Consider the following 20,592-nt stretch of genomic DNA (forward strand, 5'->3'; position numbering starts at 1 on the left):
TTGGTTCAAGGTTGCAGTAATAGCTGTGGCCTAGTAAAGAGCGATAACCAAAAGTCGAAACGGACTTTGTTGACATAATTAAACAAAATAATAATTTGTATTTATGATAATAAATTTTTCATTATTTTGAAAATAGAGCCAAATACCTTAGAAACGTGGCTTCAAATTGAAATAAAAATACATGATAGAAATCATCATGGTTGGAAATTCTTAACTGAAGTTTACTGTCCCTAATCTTGGAAAACAACAAAGGTCACATATTTGCACGGGTGGCACTTATTTCTCCCTTTGTTCTCTCTTTTAATTTTTGCCAGTACTAACAGTTTCTTGAAGATCTTAAGGATTGTTGAGCCAAATGACTCTGAAAATTACACTTTTTATGGCTATCTCGAAAGTGGAGATGGCTAGGAAAAGGAAAATACTTTACTAAAATTACAATCGCTTAATGCCCTTATCTAACTGATTACAGTCCCCTATCTTTGGATTTTCTTGTAACCCATTTAAAACAAACTTCGGCACATCCTAACCAAAATTCCAAGAACGTATATAAAAACTATATATCTATGGAAAATATCCAGCAGGCTAATTCAAAATAGTTACTATTACAAGGACTCAAGAGAACGATCATTTTGAATTGTTAAAACAAATTTTCCAGGATTTCAAAAAGATCCTGAAATATCTTAAACATGAAGTGAGGCTAAACCGAAACAGAAAGGACAGCAGATGAAATTACAAATATGATTAAACTTGACCAGCTCCATCTCACTCTTGTAAAAAAAATATCTTTATTCTTTGCATTGATAGCAATGATGTCTTCTTTTTCAAATAGGATAATAGAGATTTGAAGATCAAAGAGAGAGTTTTAAGGGCTAATTCAACAGCAAATGTTACGACTATACACGCTATATAGCTTCAGAATTCACATCACAGCTTGAAATCATATTTTGTATAGATAGAGATAAATGCATTTTCAGAGTTTATGTCATGGTGTGTTAGCTCTTTATTTAAAGTTATGCTAAAGTATGTTTATAAATTTTGAAATTTATATTATTAGCTATTGTTGTTACGGCTGGTGAAACCAATGAGTTGCCTTGAAAATCAGTCTTGCATTTTTCATGCGGTTTAATGGCTTACCATTTACAAAAATAATATCTCCTCATTTTTTCTCGAAAATTTAAGGCAATTTAAAGTTTGTGCTAAAATTCATCGACATCAAAGCTCAATGGACCAATATCAAGAATTTAAAGAGCCCAGAGTATTAGCCTGGTATTTTCGAAGGCTGTGTAAATACTTATGAGCTTTTAAAACATCATTCTAGTTTACTTATGGGTGGGTTTTGAGTTTTTAGTAAAATCCTAGTTATACATATTCCTACAAATATAATGGAATATCTATAGCTGTCTCATTTGTACTGGTTTCTTAGAAATAAATTATATAGGATGAAAAGGAAAAGCAAATTTGTTTTAAGTTTCACTTTCAGTGTTTTGTTCCGTTTGAAAAAATGTGTTTTTTGATACATTAATAACCATGGGAGATTCTATTGTTATCTTTATCATGGACTAAGACTGGGGTTGATATTTAATTTTTTGTGACAATGCTAAGAAGCAATCTTCTAAGGCTTTGCTTTTAGTTTTACAGTGTTTTGAATTTAGATGCTGTTTTTTAGATGTGATTTTGAACTATTCAGTATTTTTTTGTGACAGGGTTTTGGAAGAAAGTGTTGAAAATATAGCAATTGACTATAAGGTGCTTAAGAAAATTTTTTTTTCGAATTCTTCCATTTCTTTTAATTTTTTATTCTAATCTGTATTTGAAACGAAGATATAATACGTATTGATGGTATATTTTGAGAACGAGTTGGTGAATTTGCGGCACAAACTTTAAAAATACGCACAAATTAGGAGATCACTTTAAAGAGACCTAAAGTCGGCTATATTTAATTTTGTTGTTTTTATTTTACATATATTTTAAGGTCGATTTGAGACATGTTGATGAAGACAAAGAAAGATCTCGCGTTGTCAATGTCGGAGTTGACCTTTCAGAATTTTACATGTCTGTGGAGTGGGATATTCTAGATGTACCAGCTGTCAGGTTAGCTTTATTTTTTAAGATTAGACTAACTCGATGATCTATGGCCTCATTCGATTCAGCAGCAGCAGCAACATAGACGAAGTCAACAAATTACCTATTTAAGTATAATTTGATTGGAAAAATGTCATCAGAGAAAGACGAATGTAACGTTTAAGCTTTGCATACATTTTAAACCAATTATTGAGTCGTAGACGCCCTCAAATGAAATGAGTAGAGGCGACAAGATATAATTTAAATGGAAATGGAGCTTTGTGGGGAAGAGTAATCGGACAAGTTCTGTATAGAGCGTGGTGAAGGAAGAAAATATACAGCTGTGTTGAGGTCGGGTGGCTTGATTGTACCATGAGTTATTAGCACTAGTGGTAGACGCAGATGTTCCCAATTAATAATGGCTTGCAGAATGAAGAATTTGCCAATAAATATATCTTAATTAAAATTTGAAAAGTTATTGACTCTTTTTTTTTATTTTAACATAGTAGAATGATCAATTTTTCGATAGCTTTGTATTAAAAAGAAGAATATTTTACTCTAAACTTCAGGGAAATGTCCAATAGTATTTTTAACATAATGATGATAGTGAGGATGGTTGATTTCACGTCTTCTCTTAATTGTTAATCTGGACGTTTTCCTTAACAGGCATAGAAAGGTCTTTCTACTAGCTTTTGTCTACTAAAAATTTAAAAAAATTATGCCCCCAATTATTACATAGTCCATTTTGACCCAAATTCAAAATTGAACCCACAAATTCTCATCTTTTTTTTGGAGATGTCAACTATTTTAAACCAGGCTTATCAAGATCAGTAAAATGAAGAAAACGAGCATAATCCAGTTTTGATATTACAAAACTGTATTACCACAATAAAAATTGTGTCCTAAAATATTTTCAATTTGTTCCTCTTTGTAGATTAACAGCATGTAATTACTTTCAGCATGTTTACTGTGACATTTGCGAATGTACTACTTTGTTTACTTTTTACTTAAGACGAGGCACAGGCTTTTCAGCTCAACTTTGCACCAAGATGCTGCTGGAATAGGTGCTTCCAAAGTAATCAGTCCTCTAACAGCGGTCGAATGAGTTGAAGCCGTGACTTGTCCCACTTGTAGCCATATTTCCAAAAGCCACCTAGTGATTCAACATCCTTCTTTACAACGTTCTGCCATGATTTGATCCGGCTTCTCGCTTTTTCTTCCAAAAGAAGGGAAGCACTACAGTAAGGATCTAGTGTGTTAAATTCCTCTCTGGGTGGCACATTGCATGGCCAAGCCACTTGAGGCATGTTTTCTTGACCATGCAGGACATTATAAGCTTTTGTCCACACATCTTCATAAACTGGTAGTTGCTGTTTCGTTGCGACCATCAGATGTTGCAAATTGCTCTTAGACATTTTCGGTCTAGAACATACAGTTCTCGTTCTTCTTTTGGGTTTAGTGGCCAGGTCTCACAACAATGTAGGAGTAAGTAGTGCACTTATGCCGAGTATGTTCTGAGTCTTGTTTTGGTTTCAATTTCTTGTTTCAACCACAGGGGTCTACGCAGTTGCCTGAAGGCTCACCAGGTTTTGTTGATCTTACCTTGGACCTCGTTCAATGTTCTACCCTTAGCATCCGTAAGGGATCCTAGATATTTGAACTCTTTGACGCTTTCAATAAGATCTCTATTGAGATGTATAAGAGAGTTGGTATTATTATCAGTTGATAGGTGTTTAGTTTTTGGGATGCTGATTGCGAAACCTGCAATATCTGCTGTAGCCATCACTCTTTTTATTATTTTGTTTTCCTATTTTTGCTGCTAAGTCGGATATTAGAGTAACACCATGAGCATATTGGAGTTCAACCACGCTTTATTCGGCTAAACACACCACGCCATCTTTTTCGTTCAGTGCTTTCTTCATAATTCAACCTTCTATGAAATTCAAAAGAATTGGAGACGCTGGAAGACCCTGGCAAACATCGTACTTTATTTCAAAGAATTCTGTCAGTTTGCTATATACATAGATTCTACTCTTCATATATTCATAATATGCTTTGAACAGGTTGACCAACCTAGCTGGGACATCATTTTCAAGCAATATCTGCCAGAGGATAGACTGGAGTATAGAGTCAAATGCAATGATGATGTCGAGAACGATTGCAATGGTGTCTTGTCCGTGAATGCAGTGGTGGTGGAGGGGGAGTTGCAGAGTGAAAATCTGAACAGCACATCCCCTGCCTGATAAGAATCCAGCTTGGTTCTTTCTTGTCCGCTGCTTTCCTTCCTTTCTGAAACGGTTTATGACAACTATTGATAAAATCTCTCCAACTATGTCAATCAGTAACATTCTCTGGTAATTCTTACAATTACCTTTTTTCTTGACCAATAACGGGAGTCAGTGGCGTGACTCTGTAAGCTCAGCCAGAGTCGACCCAGCTTTAGATGGGTACCTGAAGAAATCTGGGGAAGTTAAACAGGAGGGGTGTGCAAAAGAAAACGATGGTTGGCCCCCGACCCCCCATTATACTTCCTGGCTGAAGGGCCAAGAAACGGAGATTAGCACCGCTGGTAGGGACTGTAAAGTCCAATGCTGTATTCTTTACCTTTACCTTTTTTCTTCACTTTTAAAGGTAGGAATTATATTGGCGTTGCGCCAGTCCGGTAGACATAAACCGCATACCAGATTCTTCTGAGTAGGGTTGTCAGGGCTTCCAAGAATGATGGGTTTGTTCTATGAATTTCTGCAGGCAGGTAGTTCTTGTCTAGGTATATATTTTTTCAAGAATATTTTGATATTTAAGACTTTTTCTGTTGACGGCGGTGATATATTAACTAGGTATTACTTCTCTGGTGGCAGTGGCATTGAACGAGGGTATCGCTCGACGCTTGGGCTTTATATACTCCTCAATGACTATTCAGAAAGCTTCCAATAAAACATTATTTAAAGACCGAAAAGCTACGAAAATTGACCGACAGTTTATGAAAGAGCACAATCTGAATTTCAGGAAATAATTTCAGCAAGATCAAAAACAACTAGAAAACCTACTTTCTTAATTTTTCTGCTTCAAACTCTAATCCAAAACAAGACCGTTGAGTCTTACAAGACCACTTCTTGTGTGGCATTGAATCCAATCCCAAATAAGTTATTCTTTGTTACAGAGTTTCTAGGTTTTATTTGAAATGCCAGTATCAAACTATCAATTACTTTAAATCTGCATGATAACAATAAGTTTCCCATTTACTTCTCAACTCAAGCTTGCGAATCGCTGTTGCATAGCTTGGTCTAGCTGGAATAAATACTAGAGTCAGCTCTGATGCATGAATTCAGTCCTTTCTAAGTAAATTATACAACTTTTCAATATTTAAATTGGTCATTGTCTTGATCATAAATGTAGACTCGGATTTTAATCTTGTTTTATCTATATCGTTTCACAAAATAATACAAGAATTCAGATTCGAAATTATTGCGAAATTCAAATGCGGATTTCTAGACGTAAATTTTAGATTTTGAATCTTAAATCTGATCTTATAACATAAGTTTTTGATTTTAAGGATACTTTTCTTTAACACCTTTCTAATATTTTTTAAAGTTAAAATGCAATTAGAAGCTTTAGAATTTTCACCGTCCAAATATTAAGAGAAAAACAAAACTCATAAGCAATATTGGTTCAAGCAATAAAACAATTAAAAAAAACTCACCTTTTTTCCTCCGAATTTCTTTCCAGATGGATATATATTTAGATTTTTTTCTCTCTTTCCTTTTTATTCACTACAAATTAATCATACATAATATATAAAAATAAGGGGAAAAAATAAGGGAAAAAAGTCACAAGCAGTTTTGGTTCAAGCGATAAAAACAATTATTAAAAGAACTCGTCTTTCTTTCTCCAAATTTCCTTCCAGATGGATGCATATTCTGATTTGCTTCTCTCTTTCCTTTTTATTCCTTCAATTTGAATTAATAATATAATGGCTGAAAAGCTGGGTCATAGCAGTATTTATTGCGTTTCGAAAAGTTGTATCCTTAGTGACAGATTTATTTCAAGTCAGCATTTTCCTTTTTTATGGGATTGAAATTAGAGCTGGTTACAGGGGAGATTTCCGTCCCCTTTGCACTTCAATCATGACCAAGATTTATTTTTAAAATATCTCTTACTTTCTTTGTTACAGTCTTATTACACTGCTTTCGTAGGTTTTTTTTTGTATATCGTATTCAGTTGTCTCTAGCTTAGTCATAGTAAAAGGTAGATTAGATCTATAAAAAAAATTCTGGTTATGGGATCAGGAAAACAGAGTAAAAAGAAGTCCTTTTAATGTTTCAAAACTGTCAATAGTTGGATTGAAACAAGTAAATAATTTCCAAGACCACACTGGCTAAGAATGAAAAGATGAGAAAAAGCTCAAGAAGAAGACAAAAACAACGTGCGCACGAGGTGATTTTTGCACTGTGGACGGTTGAGATAAGTTATCGGCCGAAATATTTGCATCGTATTTTTGCTTTTTTACTTATTAAATTTATCCTCATTTTTTCTTCTTCTTGGGTTTTTTCTCGGATTGAAACAAGCCCATAAACAATGTGATTCACTGTTGGGGGTTTCCAAAAAAAGTAAAAATTATTTTTTTTAGTATTATGGTAAAGACAGAAAAGAAAACAGACAGTCCTTGCTCCAGAAGAGAACCTTTTTAGGGGACACGTTTGTTGAACTCTTCTAGAATATACCCCTTCCCCTAAGATACAAGAGATGAATATTGCGATGTATATGAGATGAAAATTTTGTCTTCATGGTTTAAGGAAATATATCTCTCAGACTGTATATGCATATAAGATTCCGGTGAAGCTAGGATGCATTTTGGCCTTAATGCGGCCAAATAAAGAGTACGACGTCCTCTAATAGCCTTAGAATTTGGTCATAAGACTTTTTTTTATAGAAAATTGGAACTTTATGGGAGGAAATAAAATTGAAGCTTTAATAGATTAGGGTGTATGCTGTGGTGGCCCTAGGGGGCTTTGTAGGGTAGCGGTTTCTGAGTAATATTAGCAAAAGTATAGGAGTTGGTCTCTGAAGTAGACTGGGTACTTGTATAACATACGTCCTACCGCTCAAGTTGTTTATTCATTGACGAATTATAGAACCTATTTTTTTCGTTAGCTTCTTTCAGCTTAGCATGAGACAAGACAAAGAGAATTGACAGGATAGATGGAAAATATATAATTTGGGCTATATAGTTGACCATTAGAGGGGGGGGGGTAAAGTATTTGGACAGCGTGAACTTAGAAAACAATTATCACTACATAATATGTAGAAAAATTGTACCTAACGCATTAGACATGCAGACTCGTTATACTTTACCCCTAGCCCCCCTGATGTGCAAATATATAGCCCAAATTTTTTTCTAAAGTATTATATTTCTATCCTACTTTTGTATATTTCATTAGGATTGAGCGTCAGAGAAACATATTAGAAGAATATTAGGCAGGGCGTATATCATACAAGTACCTTAGACTGAATCAAGTCCATATTTGATCTGACTGATGTGTGGGGCAGGGAGAGGGTTTTCCAGAATCTGGTTATCTGGACATCAAATACAAGGAGATTTTCAAATCTCAACCAAACTTGATAGGAAGTAAAAGCTAGCAACATAATTATGTATTGAGACCCCTTGATGCAACCAGTGGGCTTTATGTATTATTATTAAAAAAAAAAAAAATGCACCAACGAGCTGCGTATGGACAGAATTGTCACAGAAACTTCGGAACGAGGTCATTCAAATGGAAATTGAAAGTTGTAATGTCATTTTTAAGAGTCAAAAGGGATTGGAGGGCAACCAGCCTCCCTCCCTTATCCATATTTTCCCCAACGACATCAAATCACAATTTTGCCATTTTGTTCAACAGAGTTGAAAGGCCCAATATCTATGCCTTAGGGGATGTTGCCCCCCCCCACAGGCCTCGGGGCAAGGGCTCTATATTATGTGATTCGCCCACTGTTTACATAAAGAATTTGTTATCGGAAGAGGGGTTTCGGCGGACCCTTGATGTCCAAATAGGATAAGAGCATTCAGGTGAAGCTTTAAGGAAACGTTAAGCGGAGTGTTGATCTTAATAAAAACTCACTATTTACATGCAGGTTCTCAAAAGGGTTTATCTCAAAGAACACTTATGGTATTAAATTGAAACTTTCAGGGAATGAATAAGGGGGATGATGAATTGACCAAAAGACAATATATGCACGCTAAGACTATCTCCACCACTACTACTACTGCTACTACTAATATTACTACTGCTACTGCTAATTCTACTACTATTACTGCTACAATTACTACTAAAACTACTACTACTACTACTACTGCTACTATTACTTCTACTACTACTACTAATACTACCATTACTGCTACTACTACTGCCACTACTACTGCTAATAGTACAACTACTTCTACTCCTACCGCCACTACCCCACTACAACTACTACTTCTATTGCAACTACTACTAAAGCTGACGATATCAAGGTGAAAATTTCATGAAATATTCAGGGGGACATTGAACAAAATCAAATCACACTATGCTCAAACAGATTATCAATAGGGCATAGCAGCAATATCTTGGGAACAGGAGTATTAAGTTGAAACTTCCAGAGCATGATGATGGTGATTTTCAAATGACCAAAAGGTAGTATGTGCATACTAATACTGCTACTAATATTAGTGCTGCTACTGTAACTACTGATTCTAATACAATTACTGCTAATATAACTACTACTACTACCAATACTACTACTAATCCTGCAACTTCTAATACGACCACTACTACTGCTACTACTACTATTATACTACTACTTCAAAGACTAACGGTATACGGGGAATTTCATGAAATATTGAGGGATAAAACATAACTATTTCAAAACACACTATGTCCATGCAGGTTTTCTAAAGGGTGTATCTCAGGAATAAATGAGGTTATTTAGATGGGACTTTCAGGAAATTATGATGGTTGACCAATTTACAAGAATGCAATATGTGCATGCTACTATTACTGCTACTCCAATTACTAATACTAATACTACCATTACAACTACTACTTCTGTTGTGATCAATTAAATACTACGAAGTATAAAGGACTAGGATCTACTTTATTTTTCATCTAGATTAAATAGAAAAAGACAAGTTTTTTTAACCGAAAGTGAGGAGTGACATTAAAACTTAAAACGAACAGAAATTATTCCGTATATGAAAAGGGCTGTCCCCCCCTCAACGCTTCGCTCTTTACGCTAAAGTTTTTTATTTAAAAAAAAATAAAGTTCTGAGACAGAGTCAAACTTTAGCGTAAAGAGCGAGACGTTGAAGAGGGGACGTCCCCTTTAATATATGGAATAATTTCTGTTCATTTTAAGTTTTAATGTTGCTCCCTACTTTCTGTTAAAAAAAAACTTGTTTTTTTTATTTAATTTCTGAAAATTTTTGAATTAATGCAGCTTTGATTTTGACTCACCGTACATGAATAGCTAAAACGAAATTTGCATATAAATTTTACTTTTTTTGGGGATAAATGGCTTTCTCGAAATTTTGTTCTGACGTAACTTACAAATTAATTTACTTAAAGAACTTCTATATTCGTATGTTTTTATTACGTATATAAGGGGGTTTAACCCCTAGTCAATTCCTTGCTCTTTACGCTAAAGTTTGAATTTTGTTCGAATCACAAGCCCCTGAATTACAGAGGTCGGTTAAATAGAATAGATAGCTCTTTTGAAAATACTAAAAAAAAGAGCGAGCGTAAAGAGCGTACGTAAAGAGCGAGCTATTGACTTGGGGGCAAACCCCCTCAAATACATAATAATTTCAGTTCGTTTTAAGTTTTAATGTTGATCCTTACGTTCAGTTTAAAAAAACTTGTTTTTTTGTTAAATCTCTGATCGTTTGTTAAATAATGCTGGGAAATTCAGCGCCCCTTCATAGAAATGTCCCTTCCCCAAGAAAACATCCTCCAGGAAAAGATCCTCCAGAGTGAACCCTCCTCCGACTCCCCCCCCCCCAGAAAAAAATCCCTCATGAAAACGTCTGTGTACTTCCCATCAACCAATACTATAGGTAAACAATGGGCAAAGTTTATAACTTGCAGTCCTTCCCCCAGGAACTGTGGGGGATCAAGTCATCAAAAAAAAAAAAAAAAAAAAAAAAAAAAAAAAAAAAAAAAAAACACTCATCTGTGATCTTTCTTCAGGCAAAAAATACGAATTTCTAAATTTTTGCAGAGAGGAGCTTGAAACTTCTATAATAGGGTTCTCTGATATGCTGAATCTAATGGTGGGATTTTCATAAAGGCTCTATGACTTTTTAGGGTTTGTTTTCCCCTTTTTTCGAAAAAAGGCAAATTCTCTCAGGCACATAACTTTTGATAGGTAAGACTAAACTTGATAAAACTTATATATTTGAAATCAGCATAAAAATCTGATTCTTTTGATGTCTCTATTGGTATCAAAATTTCGTTTTTTAGAGCTTCTGTTACTATTGAGCCGGGTCGCTTCTTACATACAGTTCGTTACCATGAACTGTTTGAAAAAATGGAAAAGGGGCTCGATATATAGATATGTAAAGGGAAGTAAAACAATATACGAAGAATCAATGAGCAAGATCCTGTCTATTGGCGCTATTTCGCAACTACTTAGTGCTTCCGGGGAGGAAGGGAACAATTTCTTCTAAGTGGATATTGAAGGACAGCATCTTTAGAGTATTAAATAAAAAAAACAAGTTTTTTAAACTGAAAGTAAGGAGCGACATTAAAACTTAAAACGAACAGAAATTATTCTGTATATGAAAGAGACTGTTCCCTCCTCAACGCCTCGCTCTTTACGCTAAATTTTTTTATTGTTTTAAAAAATAAAGTTGTAAGACAGAGTCAAACTTTAGCGTAAAGAGCGAGGCGTTGCGGAGGGGACAGTCTCTTTCATATACAGAATAATTTCTGTTCGTTTTAAGTTTTAATGTCGCTCCTTACTTTCAGTTAAAAAAACTTGTTTTTTTTATTTACTTTTTGAACGTTTTTGAATAAATGCAGGTTTTGATCTTGGCTCACCGTACATGAATAATTAAAACAAAATTTTCATATTAATTTACTTTTATTTAGTTAAATGGCTTTCTCGAAACTTGTTTAATTTTATTTATGAACGCTTTTATTAGTAATAAATATACGAAACTTACGAATTAACTTACGTAACGAACTTCTATATTCATATATTTTTAATACATTTATTAGGGGGTTTGCCCACTAGTCAATACCTTGCTCTTTAAGCGAAACTTCAAATTTTGTTCCAATTCTTTAGAAATGACCGGTTAATCACAAAGGCCGTTAATTAGAATAAATAGCTCTTATGAAAGTACTAAAAAATCTTTGGCTTAAAGAGCGAGGCATTGACTACGGGGTGAACCCAATTATATATGTAATATTTTCTGTTCGTTTAAAGTTTCGACGTTGCTGCTGTTGTAGTTGAAATACTTGTTTTTTTATATTAAATTTATGATCTTTTTTTAAATAATGCTGGGAAGTCCGGCGTCCCCTTCATAGCAATATCCCTTCCCCCATGAAAACTTCCTTCATGGAAAGATCCTACCCCATAACCCCCGACCCCCCCCCCCACGACCAGGAAAAATCTCCCCTTAAAACGCCTGTATACTTCCAAATAACCAATACTATATGTTAACATGAGGTAAAGTCCATAACTTTCAGCCCTCCCCCCGGGAACTTTGGGGGATTGAGTCATCCTAAAAGAAATACTTATAGTATTTTCGAACATGCTGAACGAAATGGCTATCTCAAAATTTTGATCAGGTGACTTTGGGAAAAAAATGAGCGGGGGAGGGGGCCTAGTTGCCCTCCATTTTTTTTGGTCACTTAAAAAGGGCACTAGAACTTTCAATTTCCATTCCAATGAGCCCTTAAACGATATTCTAGGACAACTGGTTCGATACGATCACCCCTGGGAAAAAAAACAAAAAACAAACAAACAAACAAATAAACACGCACCCGTGATCTTTCATCTGGCAAAAAATGCAAAATTCCACATTTTTGTAGATGGGAGCTTGAAACCTCTACAATAGGGTTCTCTGATACGCGGAATATGATGGTGTGATTTGCATTAAGGTTCTATAACTTTTAGGGGGTCTTTCCCCCCTTTTTCGAAAATCAGCCAAATTTTCTCAGGCACCTAACTTTTGATGAGTACGATTAAACTTGATGAAATTTATATATTTGAAATCAGCATTAAAATGTGATTCTTTTGATGTATTTATTTGTATCAAAATACCGTTTTCTAGAGTTTCGGTTACCATTGAGCCGGGTCGCTCCTTACTTACAGTTCGTTACCACGAACTGTTTGAAAGGAAACACCTGACTTCCTATGCAGAAAAGTCAATGTTTAAAACATTTCCGCCTATTTGAATCAAGTAAAGAGATACCTCAATCTCATAGGCTGTAGAACGAAAAACTTCTAGAACCAAGTATTTAAAGAAAGAATTGCCAGGCGATGAAAACTATGTATCTTGAACAGTCCTTAGAAAGAACAAATAAAATCAAACTGAATATTTTATATATGATTATAGTATTTACTGAAAGCTCTGCAGTTCAAGATTTTATGCCTTTGTAATTTTCATTTTTATTTTCAATGTTGCAATAGGTATAAAGACAAAATTTGTAATACAATTCATTATTAGTAAAGCGCAAATGAAGCAGTAGGCTTTAGACTTTGACAGTTAGGGAAAGGGGCAGTAACCAAACTCTTTGTTGTAGTGATTTTTGTTAGTTTTAAGCTTGATTTGCATATCCATTTTATGTTTTACTCGTTTAGAGATTGATTTATTCTCTTATAGTAGTACCTGTTTTTATGTTTGTTTGCTATAATCGTTTACTTAATTTCTGTAGTTTTTTTGGGGGGTTTCATTAATTCTTTAATAATAGCTTTTAGTCGTTTTGAGGTTTGAATTATTGTAGGAATTTATTTCTGCTGATCTTAAGTTTAAAATAACCTTTACTTTTCTTTTAAAAACTTGTTTTTCGGAAAGTTTTTATAACTATCTTGAAAAGTATGGAGATTTATCACTACACTGCTGTATTTATATCGATATTTTTGGGGTAGTAATGGGGGCAGAAACGTAGCACAAGCTCAGGATTTGAAATTATTAGAGGTCCGATCATGGGAAGAAAAGTTTGAAAATAGACCAGAGTTAATTTTAAGGATATAATTTTGGGAGGAGGAATAGTCTGAAGGACAAAATGTAGGTAATATGTCTTAAAAATTGAAAAACCAAAATTATGAGGAAATTGCTATATATTCAGTTTTAGTGTGGGTAGAGGGGGGAATTATCTTTATAGGTGCCTTCCTGCATTATTTATTAAGGCGCATTCAGAGAAGTAACGGTTAGAGGCATCGAATCCTCTAAAGCAAGGCAGTATCCAGGGGGGTGTAGGGGGTTTGAACTCCTTCCCTCACCTCGAAATGTTTGTCTGACTCGTAAAACGTAACAAAAATGGGCATAAAAAAATTTGTATGATTTTTTTGAGGTTTTTTTGTGTAACCCTCCTCCAAAAAAATTGAGTAGAACCCCCTCCGAAAAAATAATCCTGGGTACGGTCTTGCTCTAAAGATATAAACTTAATAGACAGTGCCCAATCTTCCTGTAGAAATTTGGTTTTTGCAACCTTGATTCATCTCGAAAAACCCCCGCCCCAAGAAAAGAAAAATTTCAGCTTTCATCCCACTTTATTTCAGCTGCATAGCAGAAATTATGTCGCTAACTCGGTTTCCTTTGTATTGTTCCGTGAAGTAATGAAGTTTCTGAATCATTCAAAATGTCATATTGCTTATTCATTTCAGGACCATTAAGACGTATGCATGCTGTGAAGAGCCTTACTTAGATATAACATTTAATATAACAATGAGAAGGAAGACCCTTTTCTACACCGTTAATCTTATTATTCCCTGCATGGGAATCTCGTTTCTAACTGTGTTAGTGTTTTACCTACCGTCAGATTCTGGAGAGAAGGTAAGAATTGGAACCTATTGTATTAATGCGAGTTTGGGAAAAAGGTTTATGCAGGATTGCATCGTATAATAGAATAGTAGTTTGGAGAGAAGTTTACATGCTCATTAAGGTGAGAATGGGGAAATGAAATGAGACAAGAGAAAGAAATGTAAAAGGAATCTAATTGGCTAGAAACATGAATATGATCGCAAAATGATGATGATCTTTTGTGGAATAATTAAGGGGAAAAGTTCCTTGGACTCCATCAGCTGACAGAGAAAAATGGAACACGGGTAGGCAAGAATACTTTAATAGCATCGAGTGAGTGAGATAGACAGGAGAATTGGCCAAGAGAGGGGGATGCAGTGAAAGAAGTAGTCAAATTGACTTAGGAAGAGAGAGAAAAAAGAAGAAGAGAATAGTGAAGATGGAAAGATGGAGACAGATTGAGACAAGAGAAGAGAGAGATAGAGAAAGAAAGACTGAAAATTGAAAAAAGAGACTGCTAAAACTGTTATTTTACAGCAAAAATTTACTTTTTGCTGTAGTTTGATCTTATCTACTAATTAATAGAGACCTTAAGACTTTAATTTTCCGTTTTATGGAGGCCACTCCCGATATTATACAAAAATTGCTTCGATAAACTCTAATAAAGATATTTTTTTTTTTACACAAAACTTCGTATTCTTATGGATAGGATTAAAAGAATTCCGTACAAATGTTCTCGGACATCTTGAAAGTGAAGGTTTAATCTCTACCAGGATCAATTTCCTTTTGGGGATCCTTTTCCGTTATTCAAAAACTCTATAGATTTTTATAAGCTAACGATTCTGGATTTATAATGTCGACATAACAAATTATATTTATTTGTAATCAGCAACCAAAGTTAATTTACTTCATGTATGAAAAAAAAACATGTTTTCCAGAACAAAACAAGTTTTATAATAGAAAGAAAAGAGTGTAATTAAAACTCAATACGACTAAAAAAGAAAAAACTTAATTAGTCACGCTTAAAAGAAACAAAAATGAAAATGATTGGATATACTAAACCTAAAATTGACAAAAATATAAAATGATTAGTCAAACTAAACTGGAAATGAACATTAAAATGCAACGAACTTATAAATCAAACTTAAAATTTAAAAACTAATCTGAATGGTCAAATTAAACATAAAATGAACAGAATATACCTGAAATGAATGTGTGGCTACCAACCTCTACACCATCGAACGGCTTGAGTGTAATTGGTGACTTACCTAAAACAAAATATATCTTTCAACAAATTATATTTTGTGTAATGGCATCACAAATTCAACATTTCTCAAGTTTCCGAGAATTTCATTTTTTACATATTAGTATTATTAGAGGCAATCTCCTTAATTAATCTAATACATAGTCCATTTTCATTGATAGTATTGTAATTTTAAATTCATTCCTTTGGATTTAAAAACTATTGAAAATTTATTGGATTTAAAAAGTACAGACAAGCTATTGGCCTGTCATTTGCTGATTAGCCAGTTCGAGCGAACTAATTGCAAAAGTTACAAATTGTGCAATCGCTGATTGACGTTTTAGAACTTTTATTTAGTTACCAATTTCCTACATTTTTGAATGAAATTAAATCAAAACCAATAATTATATAGGAAAATAGTCTTTGTAAAACTGTATAAATTAATTGAAAGTCACAAATGTATTTATTATAAGTAATTATTTATTTCTTTTCTTTTAACTTGATTAGTTTTTTTTCACATTATTACAAGAAGAAATACTGTTCAGAGTGCGAGTAAATGTCAAAGAAAACTCTTGTCTTGACTTCAAATTATATGTGAATCTGTTCTTTTTAAATGTATTGAAAAGTCGGATGGTTAAACATACATTCAACAAAAGCTGACTATTTAGTCTTCATAAAAATGTAAATAAGGCTTTAGTCTCTTTGTGGGTTTGAAGAGATGCATCACCAAACTTATTTATGGCAATATTTTTTCGTTTTAAATTCGGCTCCACTATTTATTCTTTTGCTGCTCGTCTTTCGTGTTCATTTAGTTTCATTGTAGCTTCTGCTCGTGTCCATTTTTATTAAATAAAAAAAGTTTTTTAACTGAAAGTAAGGAGCGACATTGAAACTTAAAACGAACAGAAATTATTCTGTATATGAAAGGGGCTGTCCCCTCCTCAACGCCTTGCTCTTTACGCTAAAGTTTTTATTGTTGTAAAAAATAAATTTGTGAGACAGAACCAAACTTTAGCATAAAGAGCAAGGTGTTTAGAAGAGACAGTCCCTTTCATATACAGAATAATTTCTGTTCGTTTTAAGTTTTAATGTCACTCCTTACAGTCCGGGCGCCAAGTGAAGCTATCTTGCTTATTTCCAAAAGTACATGTTGTGTTAGGTACAAATTTTCTGAGTGTATAGGTTTATAGAATCAATATAAGTGATTCTGATTTGGTCGGGTCCAGCTTTCCAGAGGGGTGGCATCATAGAAAAACATGTTTAGAAATATACGGTTTTTTTGAAGTTTTCGAATGATAGAATAGAAACATGGCCAATAATTTTGGGGATAGGCAGCAATCGTGCAGCAAAAAAAGTCTCGTATTTACAAAAGAAAACAAGAAAAAAATCTAAATTTAGGCTTTAGGGACATTTTCCAAAGTAAAGCTTTGTTAATTACTTCTGACAGAAATTAATGTTAGGCCTATATTGATTCCAAATTCAATTCTAATCCTAAAGATAAGTTTATCTCCTAGTTATCTATTTCAATTGTACATGAATTGGAAATTTTCAGGCTGGAATTTGAAAAACCTAGTTTCAGTTTAGCTTTCAGCTCACTCGGGGTTTGGGATCTAGACTAGTTAGGAACGCAGTATTTTTCCCACCTTTGAAAAGACAGAGGAGTATGGCCTAGGCTATTTTAATATGAGGGTAGTCTAGTTCAAACTGAATTGTTGCTAATTCAACCAAGACTACAATATTCATTCCTACTGAACAAAATTCTGCTGTTTTTTGAAGATAGAAAAATACCATGTTCCTTACTGGTTTAGTCCACAACACTCACAACTCCAGGGCATGTTCCTGAAGCTCTTCTTTGGTGAAGCTGCAGATTAGCTACCCTTGATAAAAATATGTTATTATTATTAAAGCTCAATTGATAGAATCTAGAGTTAAAAAGTAAATAAAAATATTTTTTACTAAAGCTTTATTTATAGAACATAGAAAATGTACAGAATCCTGCCAATGACAATTTTTTTTTTTATTTCTGGGAGGAATTTCTGCAAGTAATGGTTGTAATATTTGGATTCAGTATTGAATTTTGAATCAAATGGGCATTTTTGTTTTTTAGTTATCTTATTTATCTTAGTATATTCTGAATTAACCAATAAATTGGTAAGGTTTTTCAAAAGGTATGGCTTGGGTATAGCAGTTCTGTGATGGTCCTGCATGGAAGTTATCCAGTTACTGATTCAGGAGGGAAAAGAATTTCATGAATTAGGTTTTTTAATAAAATAATGACAATTAAAAAACATAAGCAGGTATGAGCAAGGCTGACAAACTAGAGCAATTTTAGATATTGTTTTTATTGCTTTATAGAGGACTATGTATAGTATATTATTGACTGGCATCTGATTACAGACAGTACAACTTCATTTTTTTATAACTCTAAAGGACCAGTGGCAATATTTCTGTCTTTTGTGCAACTTCTTTACTGACTGGCTAAAAGGCTCTTTGGATAATGAAAACTCCAATTTTACCATCTTTTGAAAGAAAAACTTCTACCTTTCTTCTAGCCAGTTTGCTGGATGCTTTCCAAATCAGAGGAAGGGTAGCTTTAACAATGCCATATATCAAAACAAATTGCTATACTGTAAGTTTTCTAAGATAAGCATATCACATCCAAGGAGATACCATATAAACATACGATGACAAGAATGTGACATTTTCACTTTTCAAAGCTTCCATCTATCATTTACTAAAATATTCCATTAGAATTCAGTAAGGTTTTCCCAAAATCCTTTTAAAGTTTAAATGATTAGCCAAAACTGGGTCCTTTTGGTCAATTTTGACACCTTTTAGTTTCTCAAGAGGTATGGCAGTCCTGTTCTGATCCTGCATAGAAGTCATTTAGTTACTGATTCAAGAGGGAATGGAGTTTCATGAATTTGGTGACTTAGTTTTTTTTTTTAAACAAAACATTGAGTATTGAAAAAAAACAAAACACAACCAATTATTAGCAAAGTCAACATGAAAAGTCGACAAACCAGAACAATCTTTGGTACTATTTTTATTGCTTTACAGAGTGCTTTGTATGGTATATTATTGACAGGCATCTGATTACAGGCAGTAAAACTTATTTTTTATAACTCTAAAGGGTCAGTGGCAGTGTTTCTGCCATTTCTGCAACTGTTTTGCTGAGTGGCTAAAAGGCCCCAAGGATAATCAAAACTCCAGCTTTACTATCTATTGAAAGTAAAGCTTCTAGATTTGCTCTAGCCTCTTTGCTGGGATTGCTTCCCAATTCATAAGAATGGTAGCTTTACTTACTTACTTACTTATGTCTCCTGCCGGGCGCTGCTCGGCGTAGAGAATGACGTCTGCCTCCTCCATCCACTTTGGTCCATGGCAAGCGTTTGCACATCGCTCAACCTGATATTTGCCATCGTCAGGAACTTGGAAAAGCTGTCAGACCATCGTTTCTTCGGTCGGCCGCAAGGTCACTTCCAACCGGCTTTGACAGGGTCGAAGTCATGGATCGTTTTCGCAGGTATGTGTGGAGGCATTTGAAGTAGGTGTCCGGACCATCGTAGTGTTCGCTCGGCTGCTTAGGTCAAAAACCGAGACTGCTTGGTGAGCGGCAGCAGCTTTTCATTGCTGACAAAGTCAAACCATCGTAGACCTTCGATCCTCCTCAGGCTCTTCGACTGAAAGACATCAATTGCCTTGAGGGTTGCGGCTGAAGCTTGCCACGTCTCAGCTCCATAAAGCATCACAGAGCCGACGAGGGCGTTGAAAATCCGCAGCTTCGTTTTGCGACTGATGTTCGAATTTCGCCAGAGGTGACGGTTCAGTCTGCCCATGGCAGAAGACGCTTTGGATATTCTCGCTTGCAGTTCAGAAAGAGGCGAGCCATCTGAAGAAATTATGGAGCCCAGGTAGGTGAACCTTTGGACAACTTCGATGCTAGTGGTGCTATCCAGGCTAACTGAAGGATTGGCAGCAGGAAAGGATGGGTCAATGGCCATAATTTTCGTTTTAGTCCAGTTTATCTGCAGTCCTACTTTTGCAGCCTCTTCTCGTAGGATTCGAAGCGCTTCCAGCAACTGCTCCATGGAGTCCGCCAGAATCGCCAAGTCATTGGCAAAATCAGCATCTGTAATGAAACGATCTCCAAACTTGAGTCCAAAGCTGAGACGTGAAGTAGTCCTTGTCATAACGTAGTCTATGATGACATTGAAGAGCTCTGGGGCAACTGCACATCCTTGGCGTACTCCTGTCGTGATTTAGAAGAACGGGCTGCGGCGGCCGTTCACTTGAACACAGCTCTCCGTCCCATGGCGTAGAGCTTTGAAGAGTCTGCAGTATTTCTCAGGGAGGCCTGTCGATTCTAGAATCCGCCAAAGAGCTTCTCGGTCCACTGAGTAAAACGCAGCACGGAAGTCGACGAAGGTAAAAAAAGCTTTTTGTCTGAACTCCGTGGCTTTTTCTATGATTTGACGGATCGTAAAAATCTGCTCGATGGTTGAACGGTCCGACATGAAACCAGCTTGCTCCGGTCGCCGGATTTTACGAATGATATTTCGACATCGATCTAGCAGGACCATTGAGAAAAGTTTTCCCGGGACAGACAGTATGGTTATTCCACGGTAGTTCAAGCAGTCGCTTCTAGAACCTTTCCTCCTCCATAAAGGGATAATGACACCCTTCCGCCAATCCTCGGGAATTATCTCGGTTTGCCAGGTTTTAGAGAACAGGGTGTGGAGAAACAGGAGCATAACAGGACCTGCATATATTAGCAGCTCCGCACTCAGGCCACAGATACCGGCAGCTTTATTGTTCTTGAGCCTTTTTACTGCATTTCCAATTTCTGATGGGCTGAAAGGCTCGTCTGGAGGAGCATCTGTTTCGGATCTTGGACTGCCAGGTTGGCTGGGACTATCAGTAGGAGGCATAGACGGGCTAGTGTTGTTCAGGAGTGAGCAGAAGTGGTCCTTCCACCGCTAGAGACAAGAACCCCCATCAGAGAGAAGTGTCCCATCCCTGGATAGGACGGGTCCCAATGCTGGTGTTTTATTTTCTGTGAGATTGCGGAGGTGCTTGAACAGGCTACCCCTGTCTTTCTTTTTTGCTGCTAGTTCGATTTCATCGGCTTTCCTTGCAACAAACTGAGCTCGGTCTCGGTGAATAAGTCTGTTCCGCACTCCATTGAGTCTTCGATAGTTGGCCATGTCCCGAAGGAGTCTTGTCCTCCACCTTTGCTCTATGACCTGCAGTGTTTCGTCAGTTAGCCAAGATTTCTTCGGGAAAC

General features: G+C 35.4%; 1 protein-coding gene across 1 annotated transcript in view; it reads left to right on the forward strand.

Annotated features, from left to right (window-relative positions):
* LOC148949025 (acetylcholine receptor subunit alpha-like) overlaps positions 1–20,592 on the forward strand; it is a 310,500-nt gene that overhangs the window by 67,888 nt on the left and 222,020 nt on the right. The window contains exons 4-6 of the mRNA XM_089095090.1: positions 1,704–1,746; positions 1,973–2,091; positions 13,927–14,095. Of these exons, the coding sequence (XP_088951216.1) occupies positions 1,704–1,746; positions 1,973–2,091; positions 13,927–14,095 (331 nt within the window). The remainder of the gene's footprint in view (positions 1–1,703; positions 1,747–1,972; positions 2,092–13,926; positions 14,096–20,592) is intronic.

The sequence above is a fragment of the Artemia sp. Qi Xiang Cuo genome, chromosome 9 (assembly GCF_049724085.1).
Source record: "Artemia sp. Qi Xiang Cuo chromosome 9, ASM4972408v1, whole genome shotgun sequence".
In the NCBI taxonomy this organism is placed as follows: domain Eukaryota; kingdom Metazoa; phylum Arthropoda; class Branchiopoda; order Anostraca; family Artemiidae; genus Artemia; species Artemia sp. Qi Xiang Cuo.